We start from the raw sequence: 16,268 nt of genomic DNA, 5'->3' as shown, positions 1-16,268 counted from the left end.
GGAATGATAGGGAAATGACAAGTCCATAGGTTGATGGATGTGGACCAAGAACGCACACCAAACGCTGGAAGGAACAGAGTCCAGCACATGCTTTACAGTAATGTGAGCATGTGAAACAGTCTTTTCATAAGAACTTTGTTGAAGAGGATTATGAAAAATATAAATAAGAAAAACTTCAGTGAGGATTGAACACACAGCCTTGAACCTATAAGTCCTGTGCTCTACCAAGTGAGCTAACCAATGATACAGCAAGCTGCATTATAATTACCATTATGGTTATCTCGAAACCACGAGAAAATTATCCCATTATCACAGGAAAACAGAGTAAAAGAATATTTGATTAGGGCTTCCGTATGTATATATATGAGTGTATATATAGATAGACATTCTATACATGTCTATTTGAATTTTTTTGTAAATGTGCCCTGAATTGATGAAGGTATCTGTTGTGATGTGGAAGACAATCTGTGATAAAACAGACCGGAACGTCAGCCAAAGAGATGTACTGTATCCCATGCAACAGTTCTGTCTCTTTCTTTTCTTCAGAAAATACTTTCAGAGTACACTGTTATATTGACAAGATGGCTAAACATTTTGACTTGCTTGTTCATAAACGAGAAACAAGGACTTGTCGTTCCGATGGCACTGACAAGTTTAATGACATAAAGATTTGCTTTTGAGAGATAGACTAAGGATTTTGAGCAAGTTAAGGGCTTTTGCAGGTAATCCACTGTGTTGTGCTGTTTGTACTACCTGTTTCGAGAAATGCACTTACTATTATGCAAATGTTAAGGATGATTTGAGAAATGCTCCAAAGCGACTGAGAAAAACTGTAAGTACTGTGTGAAATGTGCAGCAGTACAAACAGTTCCACCATTTCTCACAGGTGCCATCTTGTCCATCTCTTTAGGTGTGGTGTACGGTTATAAAGGCTTACTGCTGCTGCTCGGCATCTTCCTGGCCTATGAGACCAAGTCCATCTCCACAGAGAAGATCAATGACCACCGAGCTGTGGGCATGGCCATCTATAATGTTGCTGTGAGTTCACTTAGGGGTGTGTGTGTGTGTGTGCGCACATATTCTAAAGCCTATGACTTACAGGGAAGATTCGGCACCCACCTCCATCCCAGCCCACTACAGCCCTGACCAATTACCCGCTTGGTGAAAATGTTCTGAGGGTCCACATCCTCACTGCCTCTGCCTCTCTCAGTTGCATTCCTTCTGTAGAATGTTTCCTCGTCCCTAATATTGTCTTCACACATAATTTACCTTTACCATCAATATCTATTGGACACCAATGCATAACATTTGAAAACATGTTGTACAAAAGGGGCGGCTGTGGCTCAGGAGGTAGAGCGTGTTGGCCGTTAATTGGAAGGTCGGCGGTTCAATCCCGGCTCCCCCTGGTTGCGTGTTGAAGTGTCCTTGGGCAAGATACTGAACCCCAAATTGCCCCTTCCGCCAGCGTATGAATGTGTGTGAATGTTAGTTTCCATTTGAGCACTTAGGCTCAGTGTATGAATGTGTGTGAATGTTAGTTTCCGTTTGAGCACTTAGGCTCAGTGTATGAATGTGTGTGACTGGTGAATGCAGATGTAGTGTAAAAAGCACTTTGAGTGGTCGAAAAGACTAGAAAGGTGCTATACAAGTACGGAGCATTTACAAAAGCAGGAGATCCTCCAGCATGTGTGAGGCCACATTACCAGATGAACTTAACACCTTTTATGCTCACTTTGATCTCCTCAACAAGAAGTCACCTGGAAAGTCTACTCCAGCTCCAGAGGACTGCCAATATCCACAGCAGATATGAGGAGAGTCCTGCTGAGAGTGAATATGAGTAAATCAGCTGGGCCTGATAACATGCCCTGTGGCTCTCACCCCCATTCTGATGAAGTGCTTTGAGAAACTGGTTCTTCAGTACAACATCCCAGCCACCCTGGACCCTCACCAGTTTGCTTTCAGAACCAAGAGATCCTCAGAGGATGCCATCTCCACTGCCCTCCACTCAGCCCTCACACACCTTGAAAATAACAAGGCAAGACATGTTTATTTATATAGCACATTCCAACAACAAGTGCTTTACAAAAAAAACAAAAGGCAACACCTACATCTTAATGGTGTTTGTTGATTTGAGCTCAGCATTCAACACAATCTCCTCCAGGAAACTGATCGGTAAACCCAGCACTCTTGGCTTGAGTACCACACTCTGCAACTGAATACTGGACTTTGGAAGATCATTGGTACCCATCTCCCGAGCATCAGTGATATCGATGAGGTGAGGTGCCTACGCAGAGCACAAAGGATACTAAAGGACAGTACCCACCCAGCCACAGCCTGTTCACCCTGCTGCCTTCTGGGAAGAGAGAGAGAAATTTCAGCTGCCGCACCACCAGACTGCAGAGCAGCTTTTTCCCCCAGGCTGTGAGACTCCTTAACTTCACTTCATTCTTCTCACTCCATAAATAAATTACACTGAACTTTCCATTATGCTGGATTTGCACATGACCATAACACTACCTTTTATAATACGGTATATATATAAGTAACTGCATATTGGGTTTTTTTCTACTCTAATTTTAGATAGCTAAATATGTTCTGTGTGTGTAGCATGAAATGCAGCCCTGTGTTGTAGAATGATAAATAAATGTACCTTGTACATTGTATGTAGTGAGCAGGATATTTTCCATCCATCCATCGTCAACCGCTTATCCTGTGTACAGGGTCGCGGGGTGGTTGGAGCATATCACAGTTGACATTGGGCGAAAGGCGGGGTACACCCTGGACAGGTCGCCAGTCCATCGCAGGGCGAGCAAGATATTTTACAGTGTAAAAATAAACTTGTCAGTGCTGTGACAAGCAAAAACCAGTATATATTATTGGATGTTTGATTTTTCAGTTGAACTTTAAGAAGGAGTAATGCTATTTCTAAAATCCCTTTGCGTTCTGTCTGTCTACATGTTTAGCACAAGTTTACTTGTTAACTTAGTTCAGGAACCGGGCCACGCCTCAACCACCCCTGTAATCACCTGTCAAACCCTTTTAATTCCAGGTCTACCTATCCTGCTCAGTTTGTCTTAACCCATCCTCCCTCTGTTCATCCAAACCCACATCCCTTCATCCCCTCCTCCCTCCTCCCCTCATTCCTTAATCCCTTCACTGCCCAACCCCACACCTCTTCCAATTAAATCAGGTGCAGAAATGGAATGACTGTGACCAGGAATAATTGACAATCTACCCTCAAGTGTTCAAAAACATCACTGCTCTCTGTCTATAATTAGCTAAACCTGTCTCAGAGCCAGAAAAAGTAGTCAAATGTTCAGCTTTCTAATGTGCATTTAAGAACAAGAAGTACTTTCACTGCAAACCAAGTATTCTGCTCTGCATAACAATTTAAATTTAAATAACGGCGTGAGGCATTTGCTGCTGGTTTGAAGTGTCACTCTCTTTCCAGCCGATCACACACACACACACACAGGCGTGTGCTCAAAGTGGCTTTTTAATCAGCAACATCTCCAGTATGGGTGACTTTGTGATTTTCATTCCCCTCGTCGCATTTTAATTCATCTCAGAGGATTATCCATTATGCACTGAACCCAATTTAAGCCTAAACTGAGTGGGTGAAATGCAAATTGATACGGGGAAATAATCTGCATGTGTTTGCTGTTTTTCCTCTCTTCCCCCTGCTTTGGTCTGTATTTCATGAATGCATGGCCATTCAGATGCCCCCCTCTCTCTCTAAATCAAATCAGTTTGATCCTAGCACTGCTGTCCGCAAAAGTTGGTTAGCCCTGGAATCTAGAGGATGTTTTAGATGTAGAAGTGGCTGTAGGCTCATTTTGGAGCAGGAAATGTCCGATAATTCTTAGGTATTTCTTTGGGAGAAAGTAGTTCCAATAAAAACCATTCACAGTGGGCTGCCATCAGCCAGCCCCATTATAAACTTCCCTGTTTTCGCTGATCACTTGCCAGACGGTCTTTGTGTGTTCATCGTTCTTCAGCATTTTCCAGTGTCAGTTTCTATGGATTTTGGACTTCCCTACTTGGATATGTTATGGCAGCGTGTTGTGCTGCTCTCGCTAAATACCAGTTACATTTGTTAGATTACAATTCAATTCAATTCAATTTTATTTATATAGCGCCAAATTACAACAACAGTTATCTCACAGCGCTTTTCATAAAAGAGCAGGTCTAGACCATACTCTATGATGATATTTACAGAAGCCCAACAGTTCCCACCAAGAGCAGCACTAGGCGACAGAGGCAAGGAAAAACTTCCTTTTAAGAGGCAGAAACCTCGAGCAGAACCATGGCTCAGGGTGGGCGGCCATCTGCCTCCACCGGTTGGGGTGAAGGAGAGAGAGGGGGGGAGAAAGTAGAGGAGAGAGGAGCTCAGTGCATCATGGGAAGTCCCCCGGCAGTCTAGGCCTATAGCAGCATAACTAAGGGATGGTTCAGGACTCACCTGAGCCAGCCCTAACTATAAGCTTTATCTAAAAGGAAAATCTTAAGCCTACTCTTAAATGTGGAGATGGTGTCTGCCTCCTGAACCCAAACTGGAACCTGGTTCCACAGGAGAGGAGCTTGATAGCTGAACGCTCTGGCTCCTAGTCTACTTTTGGAGACTCTAGGAACCACAAGTAACCCTGCATTCTGGGAGCGCAGTGCTCTGGTGGGGTAGTAAGGTACTATGAGCTCTTTAAGATAAGATGGTGCCTGACCATTAAGAGCTTTGTAGGTAAGAAGAATGATTTTAAATTCTATTCTGGATTTTACTGGAAGCCAATGCAAAGAAGCTAAAACAGGAGAAATGTGATCTCTTTTCCTGGTTCCTGTCAGAACACGTGCTGCAGCATTCTGAATCAGCTGAAGAGTCTTAATGGACTTTTTCGAGCAGCCTGATAATAAAGAATTGCAGTAATCCAGCCTAGAAGTAACAAATGCATGGACTAGTTTTTCTGCATCATTTTTAGACAGGATGTTCCTGATTTTCGCAATATTACGTAGGTGGAAAAAGGCGGTCCTTGAAATTTGCTTAATGTGAGACTTAAACGACATGTCCTGATCAAAGATAACTCCAAGATTCCACACAGTGGTGCTGGAGGCCAAGGCGATGCCATCAAGGGAAACTATATCTTTAGATAATGCGTCATCTAACTACCAGAAACGTTATACTTTGTCTAGAAAGAGACGTTGCTGTTGAACTTTTCAGTTTTGTGGGCACCACAAACTAAGGTTTGAAAGTCTCAAGTTTAGACCTGGTGTAATGTCCAGGAGCAATTATTATTAAATATTTATTCCAATGACTTGTTCTCAGTTTTGACTGACTTGAGACTTCCTTGAGTGTCATGTCAGTTATTCCAACTGACATGACACTTGACTTGGACTTGGCTTGAATGACTCAAGACTTCATTTGTATGTTTGATTTGTCTTAAATGACTTGAGACTTGACTGGACTTGTCTTGACTGACTCAGAACTTGACTTGGAATTGTTGGCTTGACTGACTCAAGACTTGGGATTTGACTTGGACTTGATGGAGGGGAATCACATGATGGGATAGAGATTTTAAAAAGTTAATACCAACCAAGTGTACCAAGTAACAGGTAGGAAGGTTTCCCTTTTTACTTTAGCAAAGTACATTTCGTTAGCCCGACTATATTTTCATTTTGCTTCACTTCATTCATTCTGTTTGACATCTTAATTTTGTTTGGGGAAGTATTTTTCTTAGTTTCTGTCTTACCAATCAGTAGCCACAGATAGGATAGTATGGATAGTACCATCAACATCATTTTCAGTAGACTCTGCTCTGGTAGTGGTTACCGGGAGCAGTTCACTTAAAGAAGACCTATTACACTACTTTTCCAGTCCTATTCATTTCACATCCTATTCACATTCCAGTGAAATGAATCGAGCGAGTTGTGTGTGTGAACGGAGGGCTGGATTTTGTATTGTTTGTAAAAAGCAGAGAAATCATGGCAGCTGCTGCTGTTGTCAGCCTGCTGCTCCCTATTTCCAGTCTGGATGGGATTTTTCATGTTTGCACAGAGATTACTGACTGTTGATCAGTATGTATTGATTTCTAGCCTCACCTCTACGTCTTATTTGATGTTGTGCTCAGTCTCTGTCTCTTACTGCTCCAGCCTGGGATTTGATCTCAGACTCCTTCCAATTCATCTCCTTCCTCTGTCTCACTCTGAGTGAGAAATGTTTGGATAAAACTTGTTCAAGTACATATAGTCTATGAAATTAAACAAAACATAAAAACAAAGAAGTTGCATGCCAATGGTACAAAATAAAATAATATAAATGCTGCTACAATAAATTATACAGATTAGCCTTTATAAAACTGTAGATATCAAGTATATTTGGTTTTCATGAAGGATTGTGTCTAAAGTTTTACTTTTCAGTAACAATTCCCAGAGTTTTTAAAGTTATGATAACTTTGTACTCACTTGTAAGTATTTGCTGAGGTCTTGAAACGCAGTGATATGATGTCCAATAGTTCAAGAAACACGAGTCCAATGATCAGACAGGTTGGAAACAAGCCAGCAGTTTATGAAATGATTCTGATATTCTGATTATTTTCATTATTTTAAAAATTAGCTGATTTTTGACTGATTATTTTCTCAATTAAATGAGCTATATGTAGTTTTCAAGGGCCACTAGCGGTGCGGTTTTTAGATTTCATCCTGCTTTGTGCTTTTACGTGTGCTCAAACTGTGAGCAGAATTGAACACACAGAGACCAAAACACCAGGAGACAGCTTCACACAACATGCTGGAATCTCATTTAAAATCCCACTGCAACGTTACAGTAATATTTTTATCAGCTTGATGTTGAACTAATCCATGCTCATTGGATAATGCTACATTGACTGCATTTAGCCAATGGGATACATCGGCGTTAGCTCCCCTGCCCATCTTCTGTAACTACTGGTGTTCACTGGAGGCTCAGCAATGTGAGCACAGCTAAATGTATTGGATAATAATGAAACGGTTAGTGTGTGTTGTGTGTGGGTGTGTCTGCGTGTGTCTGCCTGTCATGAAATGTAGTTGCTAGTGAGAGTAGGACGCCGCAACAGTGCCGCATCAACCCCAGCGATCACATTATATTTCACATGCTCTGCAGTAGTGTTAGTTTACCTGTCCAATAGGATGAAAGCCATATCTGAGTCGGTTTTGTCAGTTTCAAAACAAAGCGGAGGTCTCTCCATGACTCGAACCTTTCCAATGTTGACATTGTTTTCACCCAAAATCGATCTGATCCTCGTTTGGATCCATCACATAAACCTTTGTTGTTAATATCCTAAAGTGGAGTTTATGTTGAAGTCTGTGTTGTGCTGGCAGAAGGTCGTAGGGTTGCCAACTCCCTGAAATGGTAATAAGGGACAGGTGACGGGGACTCTGGGCATATGCGAATATAACAAGTAAAGAAAAATGTAATGTAGTCATGCAGGTGGTGGGGTCTGTGGGTACTCCCCTAGAAAGTTTTGAGCGTTAAGCACTTAATTTCCTGCATTCTGGTGAAATTTTCGGTACCAATTTCTGCCTTTTCTGCATCAATCTGGAAATGTTTTTATTTACATTATGTAAAGGGAAACGTAAAACTCAGTTGGCAGATGACATCCAATCTTCAGAGAAGAAGCTTGTGAGAAGTACAGACATGCAAGTAGTAGTCCCAGTATACCAAAGAGTAAAACGTAGAAGTGCATAGCCTACCGGCGAGTACCGGCACATTTGAAGCACAGCGTATGGCCACTGTTGACAAGCAAGCTGCTGCTGTCTCTTGGCTGTCTGTGTGTTGCTGATGGTAATGCTTGAGATGCAGAGACAGCAGGACCTATAGAGAAAAGTCAAAGCAATGCAAAAATACACACAATGAATGCTGACTCTAGAAAGCAGAAGCTGAAGCCCGGACTTTTGAAATCCCGTCCAGAAGTATTTTTAAGGTCCCAGAAAGAGGATGTGTCCGGAAAAAAGAGGACGTATGGTCACCGTAGTTATACACATGTTTTTCCAATGCGTAACAAAATTGACGTGTGGCGTGAGAGCATGTGAAAGGTAACAATTACATGAGTACATGAGAGTTGGCAGCTCTGCATTCACTTTCTTTTTGTCACTCTGCTCTGTATTTCCGTAAATGGTTTGTCTTTTTTACCACTTGAGCGTCAGCCAGCATTATAGTAACAGCAACACTGACACAGGTCTTCTCACTGATTCCGGACAGAGCTGCACAGTTTCATCACGTAGACATTTATTTTCAAAATACGGAACAAAATGCAAAATGTTCATTAAAGAGGTGGTATTATGCTCATTTTCAGGTTCAAAATCTTATTTAGAACAAGTTTACATGGTTTGACTTTCAAAAAACGCCATATTGTTTGTCATTCTCCACATTGCTGCAGCTCCTCTTTTTGGCCTGTGTTGAAGGCTTCGTTTAGCTATGGAGTGATACATCTTGTCTCTAAATGATCTTTGTTGGGAGTTGCACATGCGCAGTTCCTAGTTAAGGACTACTAGCCAATCAGAAGCAGAGAAGGGCAGGTCAGCGAGAAATCGTAAACACGGCTTCGGTTCAGCTGTACATGTTGCCGACCAGCTTGGCAACATGGACTGGAGCGAGAGTTTCAGAGTGGTGAGTTATTAATCTATAACAAAAGTATCTTTCATCCATAAAGTTTTAACTGAGCTCTATCTCTACATCACAGTAACAACTTTATGTCCACTGACTGCCTGGAGGGTAGCTAGTGTTTGGAAGGGAGAGGAGAGCTGTGTGCTGCAGCTCACTGTTTCTGAGGGCGTGTCGGAGTAGCCGCTTGGCGAGCGTTATGATGCGCATTTAGCTTTCATCCCTGTGTCGTCACAAGGATGAAAGGGAAGCGGCTGGACTACAAACGAGCTGTTTTCAAGCGGTTCAGAGCAGAGTTTTCTGTGGGAGATGGGAACTCCTTTGGGCTGGACTTTTGCCTTTTTCACTTTGCAAACCTGTTACATGTACAAAAATTGTGTATAACTCAATAAAGGAGAGGGAAAAAGCCAAACAGCATAATACCACCCTCTTTAAAAGACATGTCTTTTAGTTTCTAAATACAGGATAATTCCGTATTTTAAGGGACGGTTAGCAATCCTAGCCGGTCGCTTTATGGTTTTAGCAGACTCCATCTCATTAGTTGTTGCTGAGTACATGGGTCAGAATCACAAGGCAAGAGGCTTGGGAGAGCACATGCAGTCACAGCCAATGGATTTTTTCTTCACATAGGATTAGGTATACTGGCCATAAGAGGTAACAGAAAAGCTCCACAAGTGGATGGTTTTTGTGTGAGATTACAACCACTTCACACACAGGCAATAAAGAAGTGATTCACTTGAGTTAAAAAACAACATATAGCCCCTTTAATAAATGAATGGTTTGATTTACACATGGAATGTCAGTCAAATAAAAAGTGGCCATCACAACTATCCGTAGATATTCACGTTTTCACATTTGAGAAGCTGGAACCAGTGATGCTTTACCAATTTTGCTTTAAATGACACCTTACAGGTTCCAAATGTTCCAGCACTTGATCCCAGAAGCCCTGTATTATTATCTATTCAAGATCAATTTATTCAAATTCACTGGTCAAATAAATAGTTGTTTGTTACTAAAGCAGTGAAATACCTTATTTTAACATTCTTTAACTGAACACTGGTTATGTGGAGAAAATGTTGAAAAAAAAGACAATGGCTGAAGCTCTTCATTCTGTTCTTTCTATATTTCTTTATTATATGAATAAAGTTGACATGTCCTGGTCTACAGTGACTACAGAGCCTGCTGTGCCTTTTTGACTTGCACGCTCATGGTGACCTGACACATGTTCTGTTTCTTTTCTGTAATAAAATAACTAAACATTTGGTTTCTATCCACTGTTTTCCTCAGGTTCTGTGTATGATCACAGCTCCAGTCACCATGATCCTGTCCTCCCAGCAGGACGCTTCCTTCGCCTTTGCGTCCTTGGCCATTGTCTTCTCGGTCTACATCACCCTAGTGGTTCTGTTCGTCCCCAAGGTGAAGGCAGAACACTGTCCTCTCATCTCCTCACTTCAGATTAGAGCAGCAGTTTAAGAGTCAGGCATAAAGAATAGCCTTTCAGCGCGAATCAATGTCATCTGGGCCAGTAAAGTATATCGCATAATGCCTTGCTGTGTCAGCATCAATACCTGCTCAGGTTTAGTAAAACTTTATTTTTGTCACAGTAAGCCATGCGTGGAACAGGAAAACACAAGAGACTCAGGAGACTAAGCAGGTTCAATTCAATGGTTTAATGAAAAACTAACATAGAACACTGGCTTATAGCAAGGTGGAGGCAAGCAGGCCAAAATATAACCAAATCCAAAAAGGAGCAGGCAATAATCAAAATTCAACTGAAGTCCAAGAAATCAGTCAAAAGGCTATCAAATGGTAGGATTTCCCCCCTTCTGGTGTGTAAATCCCTACCTCTGCTGAATAATTATTATGCCCCCCTCTGAGTGATCTACTTCAATAGTGATGCAAATTGTCATAAAACGCACGATTCAGAACGATCCATAGTTTTGTTAGGGTTAAATTAATTATAAAATGCGCTACTTTGGCTCTGATCCAGCTGCCTCTCTCTGTCTATGGGTCATCACCAGGCTAGAGTCTTGCTCAATGTCCCGGCCACGGCAGTGTGTGATTGGTTACAAGTCGCGAATAATAGCCTATCAACACTCACGAGACATTTGCTCCGGTAAACAGCGGAGCTGTGTGCCGAAAGGAAGCTGCAATAAACTTCACAATCTGACGATCTATTTCTATGATGACAAGAAGCCCAGTGTCCGTGTTACACCTTTGAGCATGTCCGAACACACAGATACAGGGTTTGACTTAATGAAAGTGACAGCTTTTCACACCTTACCCACGCACTTCACCTGAGAGGTAAACACAGCATGCATCTGTTCAAAATCTGTTACTAAATTTAGTACATCTATATATCAAGTTATTTATCCGATTTATCCGATACATAAGTCAATGATCTGCCAACTGTCAATATGAGGGGAGACTCCACTAGGAACCCCTTTTTAAAATAATTCTAAAGGAAAAATTATGATTCAAGCTCCAAAGGGGTAAAGTCCAAAACTTGACCCCTGGTGAACTCCTTCAGTAACTGCTGATTAAGGAAAACATATTCATGATTTGTAGATGCGGCGTCTCATCACCCGGGGTGAGTGGCAGTCAGATGCCCAGGAGACCATGAAGACCGGCTCATCCACCAATAACAATGACGAGGAGAAGTCCAGACAACTGGAGCGAGAGAACAAGGAGCTACAGAAGATCGTTCAGGAGGTCAGCAAGGCCCTTTCTCACAGAACTCTTAATTCTTTCTTTTTCTCCATATTTAGCAGGTAAATGTATTTTTGGGATTATGAAAATGTTAATCTTGCGTTTCTAAAGGTTCAATGTGTAATATTTTGGAGAATCTATTGACAGAAATGCAATATAATATAAATAAATATGTTTTCAGTGGTGTATAAAGACCTTTATATTTATTTTATACCATAATAAACCGATGCGTTTATTACTTTCCCACGTTGCGCCGCCATGTTTCTACAGCAACCCAAACGAACAAACGGTGCTACAGAGCGCATTTTGTCACTACATTGAATTTATACGAATAATAAGAAGAAGAAGAACAAGTAACAGTAGCAGTAGCATTAGCATTTGTCTGGTTTATTAGAAGAAAGAAGAGAGGTGAAATGTGGACAAATATAGGACCACACATATAATTTAGAGCCAACAGAGCGTGTCAGCCACCGTAGCTTCTCTTGCACGCTTGCAACAGGAGGGCTGAGTGGTGACTGACGGTGCCATTCATGTGGTGTCGGAATAATTAGAATTTTTTTTTCCTCCTTAAATCTTTATTGCAAAAAGAGAAATAAAGTGTACATGGGACATAAAGAAGTATACAGAACTTTGATTCATGCAAAATCACATATTGCATATACATATTTTGCAAACATGTAATTTGTAATATGGCAATGACGTTTAGTTTGCCGTCCATGCAGAGTGAATGAGATGTCTGCGTGTTCTTTATATAGATATATGATAATATATGATAAATCTTTGTAGTAGCATCCATGTTGATTCCGACTTAAGAGCAAATGAACACACACTGAAGTCAGAAGAACAACTTTACAACTTGGGAAATGGAACCATACGAGGAGAATATGAATTTAGCGCTCACCACTATATACCACTAAACGTGCACACTGAACCTTTAATATAAGTTTTCAAAAATGTCAAAATAAATGTTGACATACTTGGTTTTACTAGAGGTTTTCAACTTCATCTCATAGCCTTTTGCACAGTTGTCATCACATCTATCCATACTTGCAAACTCCATCCACTGAGCAAGATTGGGTATAAGGTAAGATAAGGTTAAAAGGTCTGGAAAAAACCTAAGTGGGTAAACCTGGGTAAATCAAACCAAAACTATTGTATGCATGTATAGAAATCACTCAATAGGTAGGTAGGTAGATTTATATTGTCACACAATAACAGGCTATAAAGTGAAACTGAGTTTGTAACTCCCTTCTTATAGCAGACAATATACATTAATATAGAAGCAATTATAAAAATGGTAAACAGAAATAAACTATCATCACTGGAGCAGTGCTGAGGATGAATTAGAGTTTTAGAGTCTGATATCTTGGGGGAAAAAGCTGCTCTGCAGTCTGGCGGTGCGGCAGCAGAAACTTCTATATCTCTTCCCAGAAGGCAGCAGGGTGAACAGGCTGTGGCTGGGTGGCTGCTGTCCTTTAGTGTCCTTTGGGCGATGTGAGCAAATGTCTTTTGTGATATTAAAACACAAGCCTTTCTCATTTTTCTGTTCTTTCCAGACAACTCCTGTCAACTATCAAATAAATTAAAACGTAAGGCTACCATATAACAGTAGAGGAGATTGTTGAGTTATCATTACTATTTGTCCCCTCAGAAAGAAGAGCGTGTGTCGGAGCTGAGAAACCAGCTGTCTGAGCGACAGGCCCTGCGATCCAGGAGAAGAGCTTCCACTGTCACCAATCAGAACCACAGCTCTCCCCCCCTTACCATCGCCCAGAGCGACCCCAGGTCTCTGGCCCCTCCTCCAGGGTACCCTGCCCCCACCTCTGATCCCCACACTATCTCGCCGTCCTTCGCAAACTCGTCCAGCCTCTACCAGCCAGACAGCAAGATTAGCCGGAATAACTGCCACGCCAGCCGGCTGCAGCTGCTGTACAAGTGAGATGGTGGTGAACATTGGAGGGAGGAGGACAGTAATTACATTCATAGCTACATAGAGTATCTTTGGAGGAGCTGACTCCAAAACTCATTTCACTGATCAGCTGCAGGAGGCCAGAGGATAACCAGTGGAAAGGTTAATATAAATCTTTTTTTAAGAGAGGATTTACATTTGCACTTGTTTCACTCTTTCCAAGCTGATCATCATGTTGTTTTTCTTTTTCTTCTCTGACAGATAAAAACATGTACATACATCTTGTTAATTATACAATTTTGCATCTGTGATCCGCCAGTGATTTATGTGCCATCTAGAGTTTGAGAAAAAATGCTCAGACTTGACTTTTCACTAAGACCTGACCTTATTAGCTTGAATTACTAACCTGTCAAGCTCTCCATTGTAATGTAATGCAATTTACAGTGGTGGCAGATTTACCATCAAAGTTTGTGGTAATGTCTGAAACAATAAGTCCTTGCCTTGACAAGAGAAGGCAAAAGCAGCTTCTTGATTTTGTCGCTGGCAGATTTCATCTGATGATTTATTTGCTAATTAACGTTAGATCCTTGAGTTGGTTGAAAACTGTCTTCAGCTGACTCACTTTAAAATGAGTAGCCTGTAAAATGGTCTTTAATATGCACATGCTGGCTACCTACATGATATTATGCTAAAAGACTGAGACGAAAGCTTCATTTCCCAGGGGAAAAGTCAGCATTTCCACCAGTTGATGATGATCCATTTAGAAGACATGGGGAAAAAAGGAGCAGCATTCTTTATGTACTGTGGGGCAGCTGATTAGGCCTAGGATTATAAGGCAGTATGATAAAGAAAAGGTAATGTGATTTCATTCTAACATACATAGATTTATCATTTATTGTTCATATTCAAACAGTATGTTTCACTTTTACAGGTGAAAAAACTTGAGGATGTGTAGTAAAGTAACCAATGAGTTTGGAAAACTGGGGGAATGCTATCTGGGGTAAAGTGTTAGGCTCGAGTGTAAACCTCCACAAATCCAATAAAGAGCACAAGAGAGCCACTAACGTTGGCCTAAACTCTGATATAGATGCATTCAAGCCCGGCTCAAATGACCCTTGGCCTTGGACGTAACGCTAGGTTATACTGTAGGTAGTATGCAGTTAGTACAACAGATTAACACACTGTGTGTACTTGGTATCCAAACCACTCGTAGGGTTGTATCCTTTTAACCCTTCAAAACCAACACAAGGGTGTAGGGAATGAAATGAATTGTGTTTGTGTAGCTTGAGTCTCAGTCTGTTAAATATCTTAAATGTAGCCTTTAAGTGCATATTTAAAGACCCTTTGAACATGGCTCTCATTTTAAACAAGTCAACTAGAAAGAATTAATTCTTCAGCCATCACTGAGTTAGTGTTAATTATTCAATTAAATCCTTTTTTATTTATATAGCGCCAATTAGCTGATAAAATCTGCTAGCAACAGTTCATTTCAGCTGACAGAATCTAGCATCACTGACTGCAAATGAAAAGCTGCTTTATTTGCTTATGTGTGAAATCAAAGACTCATTATTTCAAAAGACTAAGAATTTCAATGGTAAATCTGCTAACGTTATCACTGAAAACTGCAGTGCTAGAAAGGGTCAACAGGAATAACAGTAACTAATGGGGAGTGGGGCTTGGCAAAGGGTCAATTGGAGACTAATATATTATGGCAAAGCATTTATCATATCTGTACCTTACAATATTGCCTCTTAATGTGTTTAGATAGTGCTATGTACTGTATTAAGAGGCTGGACAAAAGGACAGACTTCATGAGAAATAATGCCAGTTTTGTGACAAAGTAACTGGTTATATCCATTACATAGTCATTTTAGCTCCCGTTGTTAAATGTTTGATAGTGGTTTTTACATTGTCTCTGTTCAAAGAGACTTCTGAGTCATTGTACATAGTTGTGTGTGTTCATGCTAAACCCCTCACTGTGGATGAATTCAATCCTGCCTATTCAGGGCTGGGAAGAAAGTCAACTGAGGACACCGCTGTTATCTGTGAGATATTTACTGTATCAATTGTCGTGACTGCCACACTCAAGAGCTGAAGGAACATTACATGAGGCTAAAAGCATAAATTCAAACACCTTTATCTGTTTAATATTTAGCTGGGTCCTGGTGTTTAACTTTCCTTTGGACAAGACAGATAAATACCAGAAATAAACAGTGGACTAGTGGTCGGCTGACAAGGCTTAAATGTCAGAATTTGTTGTTATGTAATATTTAAAGGGAACATATTTTGCTTTCCCTGATTTTCTGTCATATATTAATGTTAGTATATGCCAAAGTTTTAACTAATAAGGTAAACAGATGTAAAAGCAAGCCCTGTGATCAGAAAGCTTAGTCTTCTTGCTGCTCTGAATACTTCGTGTCCATCGGTGTGGAATTCCTTAAAACTTAACTGATTTTAAAAATGTGGGATATCACAGACATAACGACAGATTTAACCATTTTTTTATATTTTAATCTTAAAAGCACACACATCAAACAATTTAGTCCAGACGCAAGACCACACACATGGCGTTTATACTAAACAGTTTGAGATTGGCAGTTCCGGGGACTTGGGATAGCACAGAAACTTGTGTTATCAAATGTGACTTCAGACAGAAACAAACATGGAGGCAGACTGTCGTCGTCAGCTAGTTGTACTTGTGTGAGGTATGTTTTGAACACAGGGATTGAAATGAACTTTTTGGCTCACCTGCCAATGGGAGTGGTAGATGAAAAATCCACTGGCCAAAATAATAAATTACCCTTTTGTGTCACACGTACATTTGTTTTATTACTTTTAATTGAGATAATAAGGTATTATATTGAATACAAACTTAAAAAAGAGGCCAGAAATTAGTGCTATTAAATGTACTTAAGACACAACAGTAAATTGTTTTCTAAATTTATAAGATGCTTATTAATCATTCAACTTCAATCTAATCACTGCTCACTCTTAATCATGCTTTATCATTCAACTTAAGCCTCC

General features: G+C 40.7%; 1 protein-coding gene across 2 annotated transcripts in view; it reads left to right on the top strand.

The window, feature by feature from the left end:
• Positions 1-16,062, top strand: part of gabbr1b (gamma-aminobutyric acid (GABA) B receptor, 1b) — a 128,217-nt gene extending 112,155 nt beyond the window's left edge. The window contains exons 18-21 of one of the 2 annotated variants that reach the window (XM_038725333.1): positions 911-1,038; positions 9,914-10,042; positions 11,195-11,338; positions 12,987-16,062. In XM_038725333.1, coding sequence (XP_038581261.1) covers positions 911-1,038; positions 9,914-10,042; positions 11,195-11,338; positions 12,987-13,274 — 689 coding nt within the window. In that variant the 3' untranslated portion in view covers positions 13,275-16,062. The remainder of the gene's footprint in view (positions 1-910; positions 1,039-9,913; positions 10,043-11,194; positions 11,339-12,986) is intronic. The other variant, XM_038725335.1, reaches the window with a different exon arrangement.
• The last annotated feature ends 206 nt before the right edge of the window (positions 16,063-16,268 follow it).

This window comes from Micropterus salmoides, unplaced genomic scaffold, assembly GCF_014851395.1.
Source record: "Micropterus salmoides isolate LMB-PRFRI ecotype aquatic unplaced genomic scaffold, ASM1485139v1 Ms_hic_scaffold_17, whole genome shotgun sequence".
In the NCBI taxonomy this organism is placed as follows: Eukaryota; Metazoa; Chordata; class Actinopteri; order Centrarchiformes; family Centrarchidae; genus Micropterus; species Micropterus salmoides.
Note: the sequence above shows the minus strand (reverse complement) of the source record. Positions and strands in the feature narration are given on the sequence as shown.